At 42.0% G+C, this 18,823-nt stretch overlaps 1 protein-coding gene across 1 annotated transcript in view; it reads left to right on the forward strand.

The window, feature by feature from the left end:
* LOC117711176 (NACHT, LRR and PYD domains-containing protein 1a-like) overlaps positions 1 to 18,823 on the forward strand; it is a 55,650-nt gene that overhangs the window by 20,676 nt on the left and 16,151 nt on the right. The window contains exons 5-10 of the mRNA XM_076936403.1: positions 6,663 to 6,833; positions 7,548 to 7,718; positions 9,907 to 9,996; positions 12,105 to 12,196; positions 13,402 to 13,501; positions 14,951 to 15,174. Of these exons, the coding sequence (XP_076792518.1) occupies positions 6,663 to 6,833; positions 7,548 to 7,718; positions 9,907 to 9,996; positions 12,105 to 12,196; positions 13,402 to 13,501; positions 14,951 to 15,174 (848 nt within the window). The remainder of the gene's footprint in view (positions 1 to 6,662; positions 6,834 to 7,547; positions 7,719 to 9,906; positions 9,997 to 12,104; positions 12,197 to 13,401; positions 13,502 to 14,950; positions 15,175 to 18,823) is intronic.

Below are 18,823 nucleotides of genomic sequence, written 5' to 3' on the forward strand. Positions count from 1 at the left end.
GTTACATAGGGAGTGACTCTTGTCAAGTACATACCAAGTATAAGGGAAGGGAGTGTTTATTTTGGTGGAGAGATTTTGGGGTGGGGTTAAGAATGTTTTCACTTTGGTCTTTTGTTTTTATATTTTGAAACTTTTTCTCCTAATAATCTGAGGTTAACTCACTGTCATGTGCCTAAAATTCTATCATTTATGAGGTTAAAACAGGAAGATTTCTTGATTACAGGACTTTGACATTTTTACAGGAATGATAAAGCCAAATGACTTGAAACTAATGGAGTGACTGTGAGAGAACAGGAGAGGCTGAGGAGAAGGGAGAAGTAGGGTAAAGAACACATGTGATTAAACCATGTTATACACATGCAGGAAGGTGTCAAAGATTATGTTATATAATTAGAATGGACTAATAAAAACATGCTTGCAGAAAAGTGATGATATACCAATGATCAAAACAAGAAAGGTTGGTATCAAGCCAAATTCTATTTTTCATCAGTACAGCATAAGAAGTGAAGAAGCTGAGCTTGGCTGTGTACACCTGTCATTCAAAACTCAGAAAGCAGAAGGCCAGAAGTCCCAATCCACCCTGTTTTTGACTGTGTTTGTGTCTCAAATCCTCCATTGAAGTCTTGCCTGATTATAGGAGATGGCTGGGTCAGGCTCCATGTCCCCCATTGCTAGCAGTCTTATCTAGGGTCACCCTTATAGATGTCTAGGAGTTTCCATTGTCCTAGGTTTCTAGCTCATTCAGAAATGTCCCCCACCTCCAATTGCCTCTCCCAATACTCTCTCCTTTTGTTATTCCCCTACCTCACTCCTCCTATCGCTATCCCCACCATCTCCCCCATCCAGTCCCATTGCTCCAACTATCCTGTTGATGTCTAATCTATTTTACCTTCTCAGTGAGATTCAAGCATCCTTCCTTGGGACTTCCTTTTTACTTAGCTTCTTTGGGACTCTGAATTGTATAGCATTGTTATCCTGTACTTTATGACTAATATCTGCTTGTAACTGAATACATAATTTAAGTTTGTCTTTCTGGGTCTGGACTACCTCAGTCAGGGTAATCTTTTTCTGGTTCTATCCATTTGCCTGTAAATTGTATGATGTCATTGTTGTTAATAGCTGAAAAATAGTCCATTGTGTAAATGTACCTCATTTTCTTTATCCATTCTTTGAGGGACATCTAGGTTGTTTTCAATTTCTGGCTATTACAAATACAGCTGCTATGAACATGGTTGAATAAGTGTCCTTATGGTATAGTGGAGTTTCTTTTGGATATATGTCCAGGAGTGGTATAGCTGTGTCTAGAGATAGATCTATTCTCAATTTTCTAAGAAACTACCAAATTGACTTTCAAAATGGTTGTGCAAATTTGCACCCCCACCAGCAATGGAGGACACCAGCATCAGCTGTTCCTTAAAATTTTGATCTGAGCCACTCTGAAAAGTATAGGATGGAATCTTATGGTTATTTTGACATAGATTTCCCTGATGACTAAGGATAGTGAATATTCCTTTAAGTCCTTCATAGCCATTAGAGATTTCTCTGTAGAGAATTCTCTGTTTAGATCTGTACCCCATTTTATTCATTAATTGATTTATTTATTTACATCCCAATTGCAGCTTCCCCTCCTCTACTCCCAGTTTCAACCTCACCTCCCCACCCCTTGCTTTTTATATTCAGAGAACAAGAGGTCTCCTATGGTCATTGACCCACCTTGGCATTTCAAGTTGCAGGCGCATCTTCTCCTATTGAAACTAGACAAGGCAGCCAAGTTATAGGAAAGGGATCCAAAAGTTGGCAGGTTGACAGTAGAGTCAGAGACAGATCCAACTCCTGCCATTAGGCATCCCCCATGAAAGCCAAGCTGCATAGCATATATATTTGGTCTAGATCCATGTCATGTATGCTCTCTGGTTGGTGGTCCAGTTTCTGTGAGCCCCTATCGGCCCAGGTTAATTGATTCTGTACATTTTATTGTATTGTGCTTGACTTCTCCTGTTCCTTCAATCCCTCATGCCATTCTTTTCTATTTCAGTGGATTTTAGTGAATGCTCCTATTTCCTTAGGAGTTATGGGTTTATACAGTTTGTTATCTGATCTTGATTTAGCCTTGGTAAGTTGTATCTGTCAAAGAAATAGCCCATTTAGTTTAGATTTAGAAGTTTGTAGAGTACAGGTTTTTGAGGTAAAGATTCTTCGATTTTTTTCAGTGTGTGTTGTTAAGTGCCTCAATTCATTTCTGATATTGTTAGTTTAGAGAGTCTTTTAGTTAGCTGGGTGAGAAGAAAGGTTTTGTACATACAAGTTAGGTCCATTGCTTCCCTGTTTAGTTTCTGTTTGAATAACTTGTCCACTGTTGTTGAATTATTGCACTATTAATGCATATAGTTTAATATGTAATTTGTGGTTTATTAATTTTTTTTATAACTGTGGATACCCTTGGATTTTATGGATGGATATTTATAATTGAGATGTCACCATGCTGGATTTTCTCTTTGATGAGTTTGAAGTATCCTTCTCTGTCTAGGAGTCTGGGCTGGCATCATGGTCTCTTAGGTCTGCAAGACCCCTGCCCAGGTTTCTCTGGCTTTTACAGTCTCTGTTGAGAAGTCTGATTAATTCTAATAGATCTGCCTTCATATGTCACTCGGCCTTTTCCCTTGCAGCTTTTAATATTCTTTCTTTTTTGTATATTTAGTGTTTAGATTATTATGTGCGAGGAGGATTTTTCTTTTTGCTTTAATCTATTTAGTGTTTCACAAGCTTCTTGTATGCTTACAAGTATATCTTTCTTTAGGTTAGAAACTTTTTCTTCTATGATTTTATTAAAATTATTTCTGGACCTTTGAGATGGGAATCTTTTCCTTCTTCTATTCCTATTATTCTGAAATTTCATCTTTTCATAGCATCTCATATTTCCTGTATGTTTTGTGTAGAACTTTTGATTTAATATTTTCTTTGACCAATGTATAGATTTTTTTTTGTATATTCTACTCCTGAGGTTCTATCTTCTATATCTTGTATTCTCTTGGTGATGCTTGCATATATACTTTCTGTTCTCATACCTAGGTTTTCCATCTTCAGCATTCATTCATTTTGTGTTTTCTTTATTGCCTGTATTTCCATCTTCAGGTCTGGAACAATTTTTCTCATTTTATTTCCTTGTTTGAATATATTTTCTATATTTGTTTAAAAGATTTGTTCATTTATTTTAAAGGATTCTATCATCTTCCAAAGATTGGATTTAAGGTCATTTTCTTGTGCTTCAACTGTGATAGGGTATCCAGGACTTTCTATAGTCCTGGGCTTTCTATAGAGTCCTGGGTTCTGATAGTGTCATATTTACCCAGCTTTTATTTACTGTTTTCTCATGCTGGCTGCAAGCCTTCTGACTTTTGAAGTTATTATATTCTTAGGTGCTGATTTCTGACATTATCTTTCTTTGTTGGATGAATATTTTTTAGATTGATTTTTCCCTTGGTTTGTGTTTCCTATCTGTCTTCTACCTGAGTGGCCTAGAGTTCTTATCAGTTGTGACTCTTCAGGTCCAGTGGGGTCTCTCCCCTGGAGTTTTTGTGGCCAGAATAGCATCTGGGGTTTCAGGTGCTCACCTTGCTTCTGGAAATCATAGGACCAGTGTCCAGAATCCTTGGTGCCATTGAGATCTTTGGAAAAAGAGGCACAACTGTGGGCCATGAAATAGAGTTCAGGGTGTGGATACAGTTTAAGGGTGTTGGGTGTATTTTAAGGGAACTTGGGAGGCAAGGGCTTGGAGTGGATTATCACTTGTGCCTGCTAGTTTCTGGGAATGAAAGCCAACTAGTGGGCTTGAAACAGAGCATAGGGAACAGGATGAAGATTACCATTCTTGGATGTGTTTTAGAGTATCTGGAAGGTGATCATTGGGTCTTGTCTGGTTGTACCTGATGCCTGCAGGCTTCTGGGAATGTAGGCAAAATGAATGGTCTGGAAAATGAAGCACAGGGGACAGGCAGGGGCAAGGCTTTGAAATCTTGAAGCCTGTCCCCAGTCACAAACTTCATGAACTAAAACTACACCTCTTATCCTCCCCCAAAAGTACCATGAGTTCAACAAACCATTCAGATGCCCATGACTCATGGTGACATCTCATTCAAAGCACCACATATAGCAAGCTCAAGACCCTGGCTTTGCCCCACAGCAGAAAGGAAAAATTGTGTAAGACCCTTTAATCTATTCTCTGTATACTTGCCTATGGAAAAATTGAATCACACTTTATCTATTATCTTATATTCACATTTGTTTTCTTAATGAATCAAAGCTGTCTTCTCCTGGAACTAAATGTCTAGTACAGCATCATTCTGGCAAACCTACAGAGAATAATGCCTACAGAGAATAACATGATAAAATGGATCATTTTCCTATTCTTGGACATTTTATGTTGTTTCTAAGTATCTGCAGTTATTAAAAGTTAGCCTTCAAACACTTGATCAGATGTTGCAAATAGAACTAATCAGATGTGAATATTCAGAAGAAATATGAGTATGTAGAGAGATGAAAACCAGATACGACAGGAGAAACCAAAAATACCATTCTGCTTAGAAAGGAAGGTGCCATTAGGACGAGGGGATGATCCCATGTGACAGTGAAAGTCTTAATCTGCCAGTAATCAAGTAAAGTTGAGAGGGAAATTCAGCCAAACAAAGGAAAATACAGAAGGCGTGCACACAATAGAAACAATTTAAAGGTAAAATTGGCCAAAGCCAAGAGAAGGGAAAGAACCAACTCAGGAAATTATGGTACCAAAGGTGTCAGGGTGAGCAATTTCTCTGTGTGTGGCTCATAATGGCACCTCATGCCTTTTAAATAATATATTCTGAATTTCTATATTCATTTGGTGTAAATACTGACAATGCATCAAAACTGCCATCCTCTAGGGACTAGGGGAGTGGATCAGCAAGAAAGAGCACTTGCTGCTCATTCACAAGATATGGATCCATTCCAGGCACCCACATTAATGGCTCACACTACCTTACCATAGTCAAAGAGGATACCAGGCACAGAATCTAGCCTCTGCCAGCTCCTACATTCATATAGGGCACAGACAATCAGGGATATTATAATGCATATGAAGTAAAAATATATAAATGCATTTTAAAAACCCATTCTTTGAGGTTTAGTACTTGGTTTCCCTAATATTTCTTTGGTATAGTAAATTTTTTAAAAAGTAAATCCTTTTTATTTTTTTTCCATTCAAAGTTTCCTACTCTAAATGTATGTTTTTGCAGTTGTGCTTTTTTTTGGGGGGGGTTTTGGTTACTTTTTTGTTTGTTGATTTTCTTTGTGTTGCTGAGGTTCTAGTGTTTCTATCTCTCCCCTCTCCCCTCTCTCCCTTCTCCCCTCTCTCCCTTCTCCCCTCTCCCCTCTCCCCTCTCCCCCCTCCCCCCTCTCCCCTCTCCCCTCTCCCCTCTCCCCTCTCCCCTCTCCCCCTCTCCCCCTCTCCCCCTCTCCCCCTCTCCCCCTCTCCCCCTCTCCCCCCTCCCCTCTCCCCTCTCCCCTTCTCCCCTCTCCCCTTCTCCTCTCTCCCCTCTCCCCTCTCCCCCTCTCCCCTCTCCCCCTCTCCCCTCTCCCCTCTCCCCTCTCCCCCTCTCCCCCTCTCCCCCTCTCCCCTCTCCCCCTCTCCCCTCTCCCCTCTCCCCTCTCCCCCTCTCCCCCTCTCCCCCTCCCCCTCTCCCCCTCTCCCCCTCTCCCCCTCCCCCTCTCCCCCTCTCCTTTTTCCTCTTCTCCTTTCTCTTTTCTCCTCTCTCCTCTCTCTGTCCCTTTGTTGTGTGTATAGGTTTGAATGTATGACTATCTATCTTTCTATCTCTTTGTCATTCACTGTGTTTCTGTCTCTCTTTATCTCTCTGTATCTCCCTATTTCTCTGTGTGTATGTTTGCCTGTCTGCCTGTCTATCTGCCTGTCTGTCTCTTTTTCTTTCTTCCTTGTGTTTCTGTATCTGTTTTTCTCTTTATCTATCTCTGCTATTATTTCTGTCTTTCTATCTCTCTCTGTCTCTCTCTCTATCCTTCTCTGTGTATGTGTGTGTGTGTGTGTGTTCACTCTCCATTCTCTCTCTCCTCTCCCTATGGTCCTCTATCCTTGGAAAAGTACAAGGACCTGTGAACCAACAAAGCTGTAGTATAGTGTGTGATCACACTTACCATACTGTCATGGAGTCATTCCCAACTGTCAATCCTGAGCTCTCATTCCTTCAAGCTTTTCATCATGAAACTCAAGAAATCTGTTCCAAAGAAAAGCAGGTGCATTCACATGAAAGGGAAGAAGTCCATCTAAATTTCCAAGGTCTCATTTTGTGTCAGGTCCTAAGCTGACCACTACAGATTAAAAAGAAAAGATGCAAGCCATTTGTTCACACCCTTGGGGCAACTGGACTGAGCCAGAAACAGATGCACAAAAATGAGCACACAGCATACTATCCTAAAGGACTTAGATGAAGAACCAACCAAAGGACAGTATCCAGAATTTAAAGTGAAGGAACATGTAGAAGGCTAGTGGATTCTTGGGATAGCATATCAGTTCCTGGGGATCAGGCAGATGAAAACCCAATTTGCTAAGTGGGGCCATGCACAGATCATGTACACACAAGTCACACCACTCTGCTACCTTTTTCTCCCCTCAGGCACAGATGGACCCCAATCACTGATGCCAGTTGGAAGATTTTCTTCTCCAATCTTAAATTCACCAGAAACCTGGAGGAGCTGGACCTAAGTCGAAATCCACTGAGCTACTTTGCAGTATACAGTCTTTGTAGGACCCTGAGACAGCCTGGCTGCCAACTAAAGACCTTGTGGTGAGTCTAGCCTGGGTTCATCTGTGAAGCAGGGGTGGATGGGATGAGACTAAATGCAAAGGATGTGTAGGGTGAGGCTTGGTATTTATCAAATATTCACCGAACTCCCATTACCACACCGATGACACACACTAGACTTGCTATGACAAACAAATAAGATTCTGTTCCCGGGGGATCTTAAAAGACTGCATCCATCAAGAAACCCCACTAGCTAAGGATAATACACACTTTCTAAGGACACAACTAAAGCAGAAGTAAAGAATACAGAGGCAATGGGAAACCTGAGAGGAGAAAGCTCCAGGTCTGGGGAATGGATTCTCCCCTTTTCCTTCTGCTCTCTGCCCTTGTAATCAGACTTCTACTCTGTTTCTATCTTTTGTATTTTGATAAAATCTTACTTAATGAATGAGATCATGCCCTACTCTAGGTCTCGTGAATGTCATGACACATGACTTTCGAAATATAGCAGTGAGGGGTCTAGGCCTATGGAGCTCTGCCATGTCCAATGGTAGAAGAGCATTGGTCCTGAACTATATCCATTGCTCCAGCAGCTCAGTTGTAGAGAGCTTGGAATTCTCTACCTAGACCAGAAAAGGCACAACAGAGAACTAACCACTGGCAGCTCAGCATGCCAAGGCTCACAAAAGGAGACCTGAAATAAGTTTTCAAAAGCAATGATTTCTGGAGAAACTGATGTGAGCATCTCCCATGCAGGCTTGTTGACTGTGGCCTCACATCCAGACACTGCTTACGCCTGGCCTCAGTGCTCAGTGTCCACTCCAGCCTGACTGAGGTAGACCTGCAGCTGAATGACCTGGGTGATGATGGTGTGAGGCTGCTGTGTAAGAGGCTCAGAAAACGTGCCTGCAACCTCAGCATCCTGCGGTAAGTAAGCCCAGCAATTCCTTTCTGGACATAAGGAGGGGAAAGGACATAGGTGAGTTCCCAGATGACAAAACATAAAAAATAAAAGGAATAGATAAGTCATAGTCAGCCTGGCTCCTGATCAGCTGTGCCACTTACACCTTGTGATTGGGCAAGGTACTGTCTTCTCAAAAACTCAGAGTCCTCATGGATTAAATGGAATGTACATTTGTAAAAACAAAGATAATACTAGGTGAATAGCTAGGCATGGTGGAATCACATGCATTAGTGTATATGTGTATGTGTATATGTGTGTGTGTGTGTGTGTGTGTGTGTGTGTGTGTGTGTGTGTGTGTATGTGTATATGTATGTATCTCCTTCCAGGTTTGCTTTACTCAAAGAGAGTGCCTCAATCATTTATTTATTCATTAATTCATGTATGTATGCATTCATATCAAGTTCTCTGTGTGCTAAGCATTGATGCAGGCTCTAGAAAAATAAACACAAACACACATGGCTTTGTTCTCTGAGTTATGTGGAAAGGGACAGACATTGATCACCCATCAGCCTTTGATTCTGTATTGACAAACTGTTGAATGCTGTTCAGTCAAGAATGTTATGAGATTAAGATTCTGTGAGAAGCATAATTTTACTGAATGGCTTAAAATGGATCTCTGTGGCATGAAGAAGAAATAGGTCTTGGTTCAGCAAACATGAGGCTAGCAGCCAAGGCAAAGGCAGAGTTATGGAAGGCCCTGGAACAGATAGGGGCTGGAACCATAGAGCATCACAGGGATTGACTACAAAAACCTGAGATTGTTTTCAGTACCTAAAGCTATACCATTTCTCCTGGCCTAGAGTTCTATGTAAAATAAGAAAGCCTCCAAACTACAGCTTCATGCTGTCTCTAAGCTGCTCTCTCTCCTATCCCACCACCTCCCCAGCACAAGTTCACAAGTAGTTTCCAGAAGAACACTTCCTAGAAGTTGCTGGCAAGTGCCCTGCATGAGTTCAGAGAACCACAGTGGCTCTGTACCCCTGTACTCAGATCCTGCTGGCTCTTCCAGCCAAAAAGAAAAGTCAGACCAAGCCCAGGCCCTGGGACTTCCCTCTGTCTGACCTTCTGCTGCAACTCTCAAACTTTAGGAGCAGTTTTGCAGTGAGGATTCTTATTTTTACACCTCTGCTAGGTGAAATAGGTCTAGCTAGTTGACACCTTTGTTTCTCAGCATATTTTCAGCCATGAATGTTCCTCACACACTGAAAAGCATGTCCAGGACTGACCTCTGCTGCAGATCTGCTTTACAGACAACTCAATTATATGTGAATTCTTAGCTGTCTCCTTCCCTCATAAAGACAGAACAATCTCGAACCTAAAGGCTCTGTCGCCTTCCCCATAATATAGTTTGGTGTCATTACAGACCCTCTCAGACAGGAAGAGACTTTCCCCTCCTGCCTTGTCTGTACCTCCAGCAGGCAGAGTGAGAGTGATGTATCCACGCTTAGGACCTGAGGACTCTGAAACCCAGAGAAGTCAGGCACTACTCTAACTCCATCTGCAACCCTGGAACCTGAGGGTCATAAGAATGGACCAGAGGACCTTGGTATTGGCTTCTGTGTAAGAACAAGTTTTCCTTCCTTAGCACTAAAGGAATAGAGTGGGGAGGTGAGAATTCAAACAAGGCTCTTTCTTTCAATAACTTCCAGGAAACCTTGTATTCCAGCACTATGTGTTCACCTTGAAGAGTTGCCTAGAATCCCTTTGTGGATATGGACATGACTATCAACATTTAAGAATGCTGATGGCTATAGATGGGCCCTTTGCTGTCAAGAATCCCCTTATCTATGAACATAATCCCGACTCCTGCAACAATCTATTTCCAATGACTGGCCTGTGGAGAGGAGATATATAAAGGGCCAGCTCCTCATTTTAGCTCTGGAAAGTTCCAAAAGTCCTCTCTTGCATTCAGATCTCTCTGAACATCGACTAAGTCCCACTGAGACTGCCTCATGAACACATCTCCTTCCTCTCAGCCTGCTGCTGTCTCTCTCTCTCTTTCTCTGCACTTTGTCCTGATTTTTTAAATCAAGGATAAGACTGAATGAGACTCCTCACTGGCTCCATCCTCAGACAACAGAGTCCAAGATTCTGACTTCTCGAGATCCTGTGGTGGATCCCAGAAGAAACAACCCACTCTTGTCATTATAGGCTGGACCAGGCCTCTCTCAGTGACCAGGTGATTAAAGAACTCAAGACTCTGGAGGCAAAGAATCCAAAGCTGCTCATCTCCAGCACATGGTAAGGGAGGAAGGGAGACAAAGAGTTCCCTCTGCTCAACCCTGGCCCTATGTGGCTGCTTAAGCTGAGAGGTGGGAAAATGGTACTAAGGTGGGAAAGACACAGAGATTCTGGAAGAAACCAGGAAACCACAGCAATTGAAGTAGGGAAGTTCTGTATCTATGGATGTGAGAAAACAGAATCATACAGTATGCCCACCTTTGGGAACAGTAAGTGTGATGACAATAGTCACCAATAAAGCCAGACCATTGGAAAAATGAAAGCAGGAACCACAGGGGATAAAGACATAGAAAAATGCTTAGAGAACAAAACACTCTTTATCACTGTTTCAGTTCTAATCTTCAACAGACATACACATGAAAGGGAATGTGCATGCTCCATCAAACACACACACACACACACTCACATACACACACGCACATGCATGCACAAACACATGCAAAAATGCAAATACATGCACAAGCACACTCACACTACTGTGGAATAGGAAGCCTCAAGGAAGGAAGAATCTGTTTCCACCCTCAGGGACTATGCTAAAACCTGATTTGGGGCATATTTCAGTTCATGATCATGAATTACATCTGTTCTCAAGTTCCTAACTTCTGTGATGCATGTGAAATGGAGTGATCTCTAAACATAAGAAGGTTATCTATTCATTGAACAAACATTCTTGCAGAAACACTGTGCATCTAACACTAATTGGGCATCTGAGTGCACATTCATGAAAAAGGCAGACATGGCCCAACATTTATTACCTCAGTCCAGCAAACAGGGAACACTTGGTCCCACGTTGTCCACATAATTATACCAGGGGAGTCCACATAATTATACCAGGGGAGTGCAATGGTGGTCTGTCTGAACTCATCCAAAGGTGAGGTGAGCTATGGTGACCTCTCATATATGGAAAATCTAGGAAGAACAAAGAAGAAGAAAACACAAGAATAGAGTATAAAGAAGCATCTTGGGGGGAAGGCAAAACACATGTAAAGACCAGCAGTTCTGTGTCACCATCACCTGAAAGATCCACAGAAATGCAGGTTCTTAGGCTCCACTCCATCTCTGCTGACTCAAAATTTTGAGAAGGGCAGCTTCCTTCAGTGACATTTATAATTTAGCTGGCTATCCAGGTGACATTTCAACAGGGTAATTTAAGAGTCACTGGTTTAGAGGTCAGTGAGTATAAAAAGGTGGTATAGAAATCCTTAAAGTGGACAGGAACCAGAGTAAGAATAATGCCTCATGCCAAGAAATGTCTACTTCTGCCCAGAGGCAATGAGAGGCATTCCATGGCCTCAGTCATGAAGTTGCATCTCCTCCCATGTTTTATGGTCAGCTACAGTGCAGAAAATGTGCTGGAAGGGACATCATCAGGAGCAGGAATACCTGTCAGAGGATGCAGGTGGTGGCTCAGGACACTGCTCACTCTATCATAAGAACTAGCTCAGAGGCTTTGTGGGTGTACAGTAGAAAACAGAAAGGTGGAGAGTTAGAAGGTATTGTCTACACAATTAGCATTCACAGTGAATGATTATTAGTTTGTTTTCTGGCTATAACACCATGTCTGACACTGGGCACAACATATAAAGAACAGAGACTATTTATTGCAGTTACGAATATAAGGAAAACAATGACATAGACTCTGCATCTAGAGAAGCCTTTCTTGCTCTTCTATCTGATTTCACAACAGGGAACACTGAGAGCAAGAAGTTAAGTTGGCTTTTGGGTCAATCCATTCAGAGCATAGGAATCTACCTCTGTGATGATACTATTGACCCCTTCATGAAGTTAAACAGCTCATGATTTCATTTTGTCTGAGCCTTCTTTCATCCTATGATCACTGCAGCATTGCATTGGGGATTAACTTTCTAATGTGTGAACACTGGCAAATACATTCATATAAAAAAAGAAGGGGTTGAGATTATACTAGTTCTGGTACCATAGATGCACAGGAGGATGGGGGGGCCTTGATACAGTTCTGGCTCAGGGAAGAACCCTGGGACAGAGTTAAAATTGAGATGGGTTTGATTTTGTGGGGGGATATTGTGCACACTGCTATGGCTCTCAGTGCTTTCCCTGACATCAGAGGGAAAGAATATGTCTATGTGTAGGAAGCCACATGTGATAGTCCCTGCTAAGAACATGGATGAAGAAGAAGTGAGTGATAACCCAACCTCATTCAAGCAGGAGCAACAACAGCCAGGTATGTGAAGGGATCAGACCCTGAGCCTGTAAGTACTGGGTGCAAAACCATTTGTAGAAGGAAGTCATCATTTCTCTTTCTTGTTTGAGTTTGTTTAATTTCTTTACAAGTAGTATATTTATATCATTTTTATCCCCCATCTATTTACCTCAACTCTTTCTGTGTTCCATTCACAAACTCTCAAATTCCTAAACTATTCTTTAATATTATTGTTGTTAAATATATGTATGTATACACTTATGTGTACATACAAATATATAAATACAACATCATGAGTTTATTTACTGTTGGTCATGTATACATGTTTGAGGTTGACCATTAAGGTTGGATAACCTATGTAATAACCCTTGCCTAGAGAAGACTGATGTTACCTCTATCCTACCAGCTGTTAAGTGCCTATAGCTCTTTATTTTGGCATGGAGCATTAAGAAGTTTCCATCATCCACATTAGCATGTCAACTACTGTTGTCATTGGGAAGATCTTGTTGAAGCAGTAATATTGGTGAGGTTTTATGTGTGAAAATTCCCTGTCCCATACAGAAAGCATTATCTGTAATAAATGTCCTAGAAGTGGTGATGTCCCCCTGTCTCTGATATGTAACAGTACAAGCTCACCATAAACAAGAGCCAAACCCTTACAAAACCTTCCACAAATAGAATGCAGAGGGAAAATTACTTCCTTCTCTCTCAGCCTTGGAGGCTACTGCTGCCACTCTCTCAAGTCTGTAGCTTGTATCGGGCTCTGTTCCAGATCTCTCTCTCTCTCTCATTCTGCTCTGCTATAGCTTAGGACTCACCTCCATGTCCTTCTACTCATCCATTTTTTTAGTTCTGTTCTGTTCTCAACATACTCTCTTGAGACATGCTAGGAAAAAAGAAAACACAAAGGCTGACTTAAAAGCACATCTGTTGGATGGCTGCTCAAAAACCACAATGTAAAGAAAATAAAACAAAATCACACACACACACATACACACACACACACACACACACACACACACACACACACACACACCTGCAGGCAGCCCAAGGGCCAGTGATACAGACTGAAGCTGCACTTCCTGGTAAGGCCTAAGCTGGTCAATCTACAGAAGGGTTCAGCCATGGTGCATTACAGAGTGACCACTGCATGGCTGTGGTACAGGAGTGGTACTCATAACTTGTACCATTAAAGACCTTTCCTCCATGCTCTCCTGTCTCTCCAGGAGATAAACCCATGGAACCGCCGGAGACTGAGATTGACTTCTGGGGCCCTACAGGATGTGTGGCTACTGAGATTGTTGACAGAGAGAGGAACATGTACCGGTGAGTGAACTTTGCATGGCAGAGGCTTGCTTTTCATAGTCTTCTATTCGTAAGGAATATTCACAGATAGACCACAAACCCAGTTTATACTGTAACTCCTTTCTTTGCCAATGCAGAAGACTAGGCCAGGACTAAAATGGAATTTGGGGCTGTTATGAAAATAGGGTCTTCTTTCAAAAATTTTTTCAAAAATTCGTAAGACAGGAGACAAGTACTTTTCTGTCCAGTTCCTCAGATCCATCAATCACTTACAATTTGTTTCAACTGAACTCATTCTTTGTCAACACTATCAGAGTATTGTGACAGTACAGATATCACAGTAATATATTGCCAAGACATCATAGGATTTCACCCACAATAATTTTACTAGGCATCCCTATGATTAAGATAGGACCTAGTCTTCCACAACCAGCACACCACTAACAGTTCAACTGTGCTGACCTGAGTACTTCATGCCATCTAAACAGCCTTTGCTCAGCTTTGCTCATTATGTGAAATGTAGTCTTTCTGGTGATTATTGTATTCCTGCTATAATCAGCATTCCCTTCATCATCATACTTGTTTTTCCTGTTTTTTACCTTTCCAAACATCCTTGTATTCTCTACATTATTACTTTACTAACAACCATCTGTGTCAAGAACCCCCTAAAGCTGACAACATGATCATGTGTATGACAGCCCTATCCTCCAAAAATTATAGTCTCATGAATAATGAATGACTAAATATACAATGATGGTATCTTCCATAACTTGTTACCCTCCTCCAACACTGTCACAGTCACTATCTCAGCTAAAGAAACTGTCACTCTTCATTTCCTCCCACAGAAACTGGAATTTGTCTAGCCAACAGTCGCCAAACAGACAGCATAGGAAAAATAACTGAAGATCTTTGTAAAGCATTTTGGGGCCAATGATTTACCACTATTATCATCAGATAGACTCCCATTATTGGGAAGTATACATACACTTTAAGAATATAAACACTAAAACCTGAAGATGTACCTGATTGTTTGAGCCCTTGTCAAGTGTACACAATGTCTTAGGTTTATCTCCCAAACTTCACAAACATGAACAATAACATGGACACACACACACAAACACACACACACACACACACACACACACACACACACACACACACACATCTATTTCATGATCATCATCATCCCCATCACAATAAGAGCTAACGGCTCCTTACATGTTTTACATGGAAGTTTGCATTAGATTCCTCAGTACTCATAGTTCTCTAAGAAGATGTTGTCATTAACCCTCTGTACAGATGAGGAAACCGATTGGCAGATTAAATGACTAATCAGGGATTCACAAATCAGACGAATACAACTCAGAGCCAAATGACTGAAGTCTGCTGTGTCCTGAGCTTTGCACTGGGTCTGAACACAAAAGATGAGTAGTACTGGTTTGAATTTGTATCTGCTTCTCTCTCTTCCAGAGTCCCATTGCCCATGGCTGGTTCCTACCACTGTCCCAGTACAGGACTCCACTTTGTGGTGACAAGGGCAGTGACAATCGAGATTGAATTCTGTGCCTGGAGCCAATACCTGGACAAGACTCCCTTGCAACACAGTTACATGGTGGTTGGACCTCTGTTTGACATCAAAGTTGAGCAAGGAGCTGTGACTGCAGTGTACCTCCCTCATTTTGTGGCTCTCCAAGGTAACCAAGGGAAACTCTAGGAGGAGGATGGTAATAATGGATGGACTTGACAGGCCATGGAGGAACTAAAGGATGGTGGGTGATAAAGAAGTGTTTCAGGGTTTCCTTAATGAGGCAGAGCAGTTTACAGAGGTGACAATGATATGTTTTGTCATCCCTTCCTGTCTGATGTATCTTTTTTGAAGAACATGTCTCCCAGCCTAATAACTTTATTTCTGTTTTACTATAGGAATCCCTAATTAGACAGTGATGTCTTCAGTAGCAACATTAACTGGTGATTATCAAGTACTCTTTACAAACTATGTCCCTCAAGGGGTACTGTTTTTGCTCAAATGGAAGTGTATCTTGGGATTGGAAGCCCAGGAACTATACAGTTCTTAGGGGGAGAAGGTAGTCTAATAGAATGGCATCCTGAGACATGGGAGCTCAGGAACCACAGAGCTCTGAGAGGAAGCCTCCTCAGCAGAGGCATTGCAGCTCCCAGGGGAGGGTCTCCCCAGCTGAGCTGAGGAGCTCAGGAGACTCAGCCCTGCTCCTTTTCTTCACTTCTTCTCTTCATTGCTTCTTGTCTTTTTGTAGTCTTCCAACCAGAGAGTCATACCAGGCAGAAAATCCCATGAAACACATTTATTGGAGAGTCCAAGTTCTGGAGGGACAGATCCAGGAATGGCTGCCCTCTGCTTCCAGGAGTACACAGGAAGGAATTGGACTATGGACAAGGCTTATGTAGGATTTCGGGGGAGGGAGGGTGGAGCTTTTAGGGCAGAGATTTCAAGATTCAAGGTTGATGAGATTTCAAGTCCTGAGCTTGGGGAGTTTGAGGATATATGCGTTTTCCTGTTCTAGGATTGGTGGGGTTTTATACTCAGGGATTTGGTGAGGGTTTGTAAGAAGGAAACTCAGGGATCAGTGGATTTTCCTGCTCAGGAATTGGTGACTTTTTTTCCCACCTTCTATTTTCTGCATCAGGCTCATGGGTTATGATGGGAAGTCCTTCTCAACTGAAGCTGGCTTTTTTTGAGGCAACATCTCTGTGGGGTTTCTAGGGAGGCTGGAGAGGAGGTGCCCCCACTGTGGCCAGCTCCTGTGGGAAAAGTCTTGCAGTGGAGTTTAACCAAGGCTCTATGTTAAGGCAGGAGAGAATGTGTAGCTACAGTGGACAGCTCCTCAGGCCAGCATCTACTCTGAGATATCATGGTGCTACAATTTTGATAGGAGCTGCCATTTTGGACAACTTACTGCAGCAGCCAGAGGCTGGGGCAGGAAGGAGGGACCTGCCACTCCTTTCAAGAAGTTTTTCTGAAGTGAATCTTGGAAACTATAAGGGACATTTGTTACTCAGGGTCAACCAACACTGTAAGCTGTTACGCTCCTACAGTCAGGGAAAAATGATGTCACCACATTCTGTTTGAGAACTAGAGCCCTGCCAGGCAATGGTGATGCATGCCTTTAATCTCAGCACTTGGGAGACAGAGGCAGGTAGATTTCTGAGTTCTGATTTCTGAGGCCAGTCTGGTTTACAGAGTTCCAGGACAGCCAGGGCTACTCAGAGAAACCCTGTGTCAAAGACAGAGAGAGAGAGAGAGAGAGAGAGAGAGAGAGAGAGAGAGAGAGAGAGAGGGAACAAGAGCCACAAAAGTATTCTAATAAGAGAGAAGGTTCATAAAGTGTTCCAACCACAGTGATCTCCTAACATACCTTCAGAAAATGGGAACATGGTTCCCAATGAATGATCTAATTTTTAAAAAGCCACAACTACAGTCTGTGATCCCAGCACTCTGGAGGATGATACAGAATAAATTAGAATTCAAGATCATTTTAAACCACACAGCCAGACTCTACCAAAAAAAATAATAACAAGAAAACCAGTAGTAGTAAAAGTAGCTGGTGAGGTTTAATTCCTCTCTTACTTCAAGGAACACAGCAATAAGATCACCTTAGACACCAACAGAATCCAACTCATGGCAGAGGAGGAAGATGTTTGTTCATAGTATAAAGAGGATGGGTAGCAGGTGGTGGGAATGTAGGGATAATGCAATACACAGATACACACACACACACACACACACACACATGCACTCACACACACACACACACACACACACACACACACACACATGCACACACACACACATATGGGCCCCTCACCATGTGCAGCAGTTGAGAGAATTAGCCCTAGGGAATCATAGTGGGTGAGCTGACTCTGCCCATAACTAGCCACAGAACATGGGAGAGTCAGGCCTGCAGCTTACCTGGGAAGCACAGTAGTGCTGGCCCTGATCAAGGGGGAGTTGAAAAGCCAGCTCTGAGTACATAGTGAGGGAGACCTGGCCCTGCCACCCATCTGCAATCAGGTAGCATGGGCAAGCAGCAGAAGAAATGTCCTCTGCCCTCTTACCCCTCGCCACCTGATAAAGTCCAGAAATCTGACCCCAGGGTCATGAGAAGGGGCCCATTAGCAGGGACCACATCAAGTTGACAAGGGACATTCATCTTCACAGTTGTAACCATTGTAACTTCATACCCAACCACATTACTTTAAATCATAACTATTTAATCTGTGTCTCTAAAATTTCAGTTTCATCTCATCATGAAAAATACAATCTAGTTTCAAATATCCCATTAGACCTTAATAATTCAAAGAGTTCAAAAATCTGCCTCTAAACAGAGATGCAAGGCAATGTCTTAACCATGAGTTCCTATGAAATAATAAACAAGTTACATACTTCCAACATACAATGGCACAGAAAAAACACTGACATTCTAACATGGAAGAATCAGAGCATAGTAAGGAGTGCTCAGACCACAGCAAGACAAACTCCATCATCACAAATTCTGCAGCTTCATGTCCAGCCATGGAGTTCATGGTATCATTCACTGGACCCCAAAGGACTTAAATACCTCTACTTTCCAGTTCCACAAATGAAACACACATAGCCTCTCATTAGGCCATGTCTCTATTTCTTATCTAAAAATTTTATCTGGCAGAAAAAAAATGTGGTTCCGGCTTTTCCAACATCCTAGGATTTATATTTCCTCTTAGGCTTCACTTTCAAAAGTTCATAGAATGACCTCCCAGGACCTCCTCACAGGATCTTTGACTCAGACACACTGCCTGGCCTCAGCTGCTATCTGAAACTGTACATCATGACAGAATGAACCCCCTCAATAGAGCATCTTTCAAACATAAAACAATCTACAGGTTTGATACTGTCAAGTTCTTGTGACAGGTTTGAGATGTGGCCACCCTGATAGCTGTATGATGTACTGACCATAGGGAAACACTTGAGTTGTTTAGAAAAGAGAAAACCACCAGTTAAGGCTTTCTGCATTTAAATGAATTTTGCTCTTCATAAGATGAAGTCTATAGAGTGAGATTTTACCCTCAAGACACCTTTCTTATTGCCACAGTACAATGCAGTTTTTTTCTTCTATGATGATGATCTCTTTAGCAATTCCTGCTGATTCCTAAGAATCATTCAGAAAGTATTCTTTCAAGAAACTTCTCCTTCCAAATTAGTCCTTTATATTGAAATTCATCTTCAATCACATTCAGGGCATTAACACAATAAATCCATATTCTTGAACAAAATGTTGCATGAATAGATTCTTTCCAGTTTAAATTTCCCAATAAGCACATTTCTACACT

This window comes from Arvicanthis niloticus, chromosome 6 (genome assembly GCF_011762505.2).
Source record: "Arvicanthis niloticus isolate mArvNil1 chromosome 6, mArvNil1.pat.X, whole genome shotgun sequence".
In the NCBI taxonomy this organism is placed as follows: domain Eukaryota; kingdom Metazoa; phylum Chordata; class Mammalia; order Rodentia; family Muridae; genus Arvicanthis; species Arvicanthis niloticus.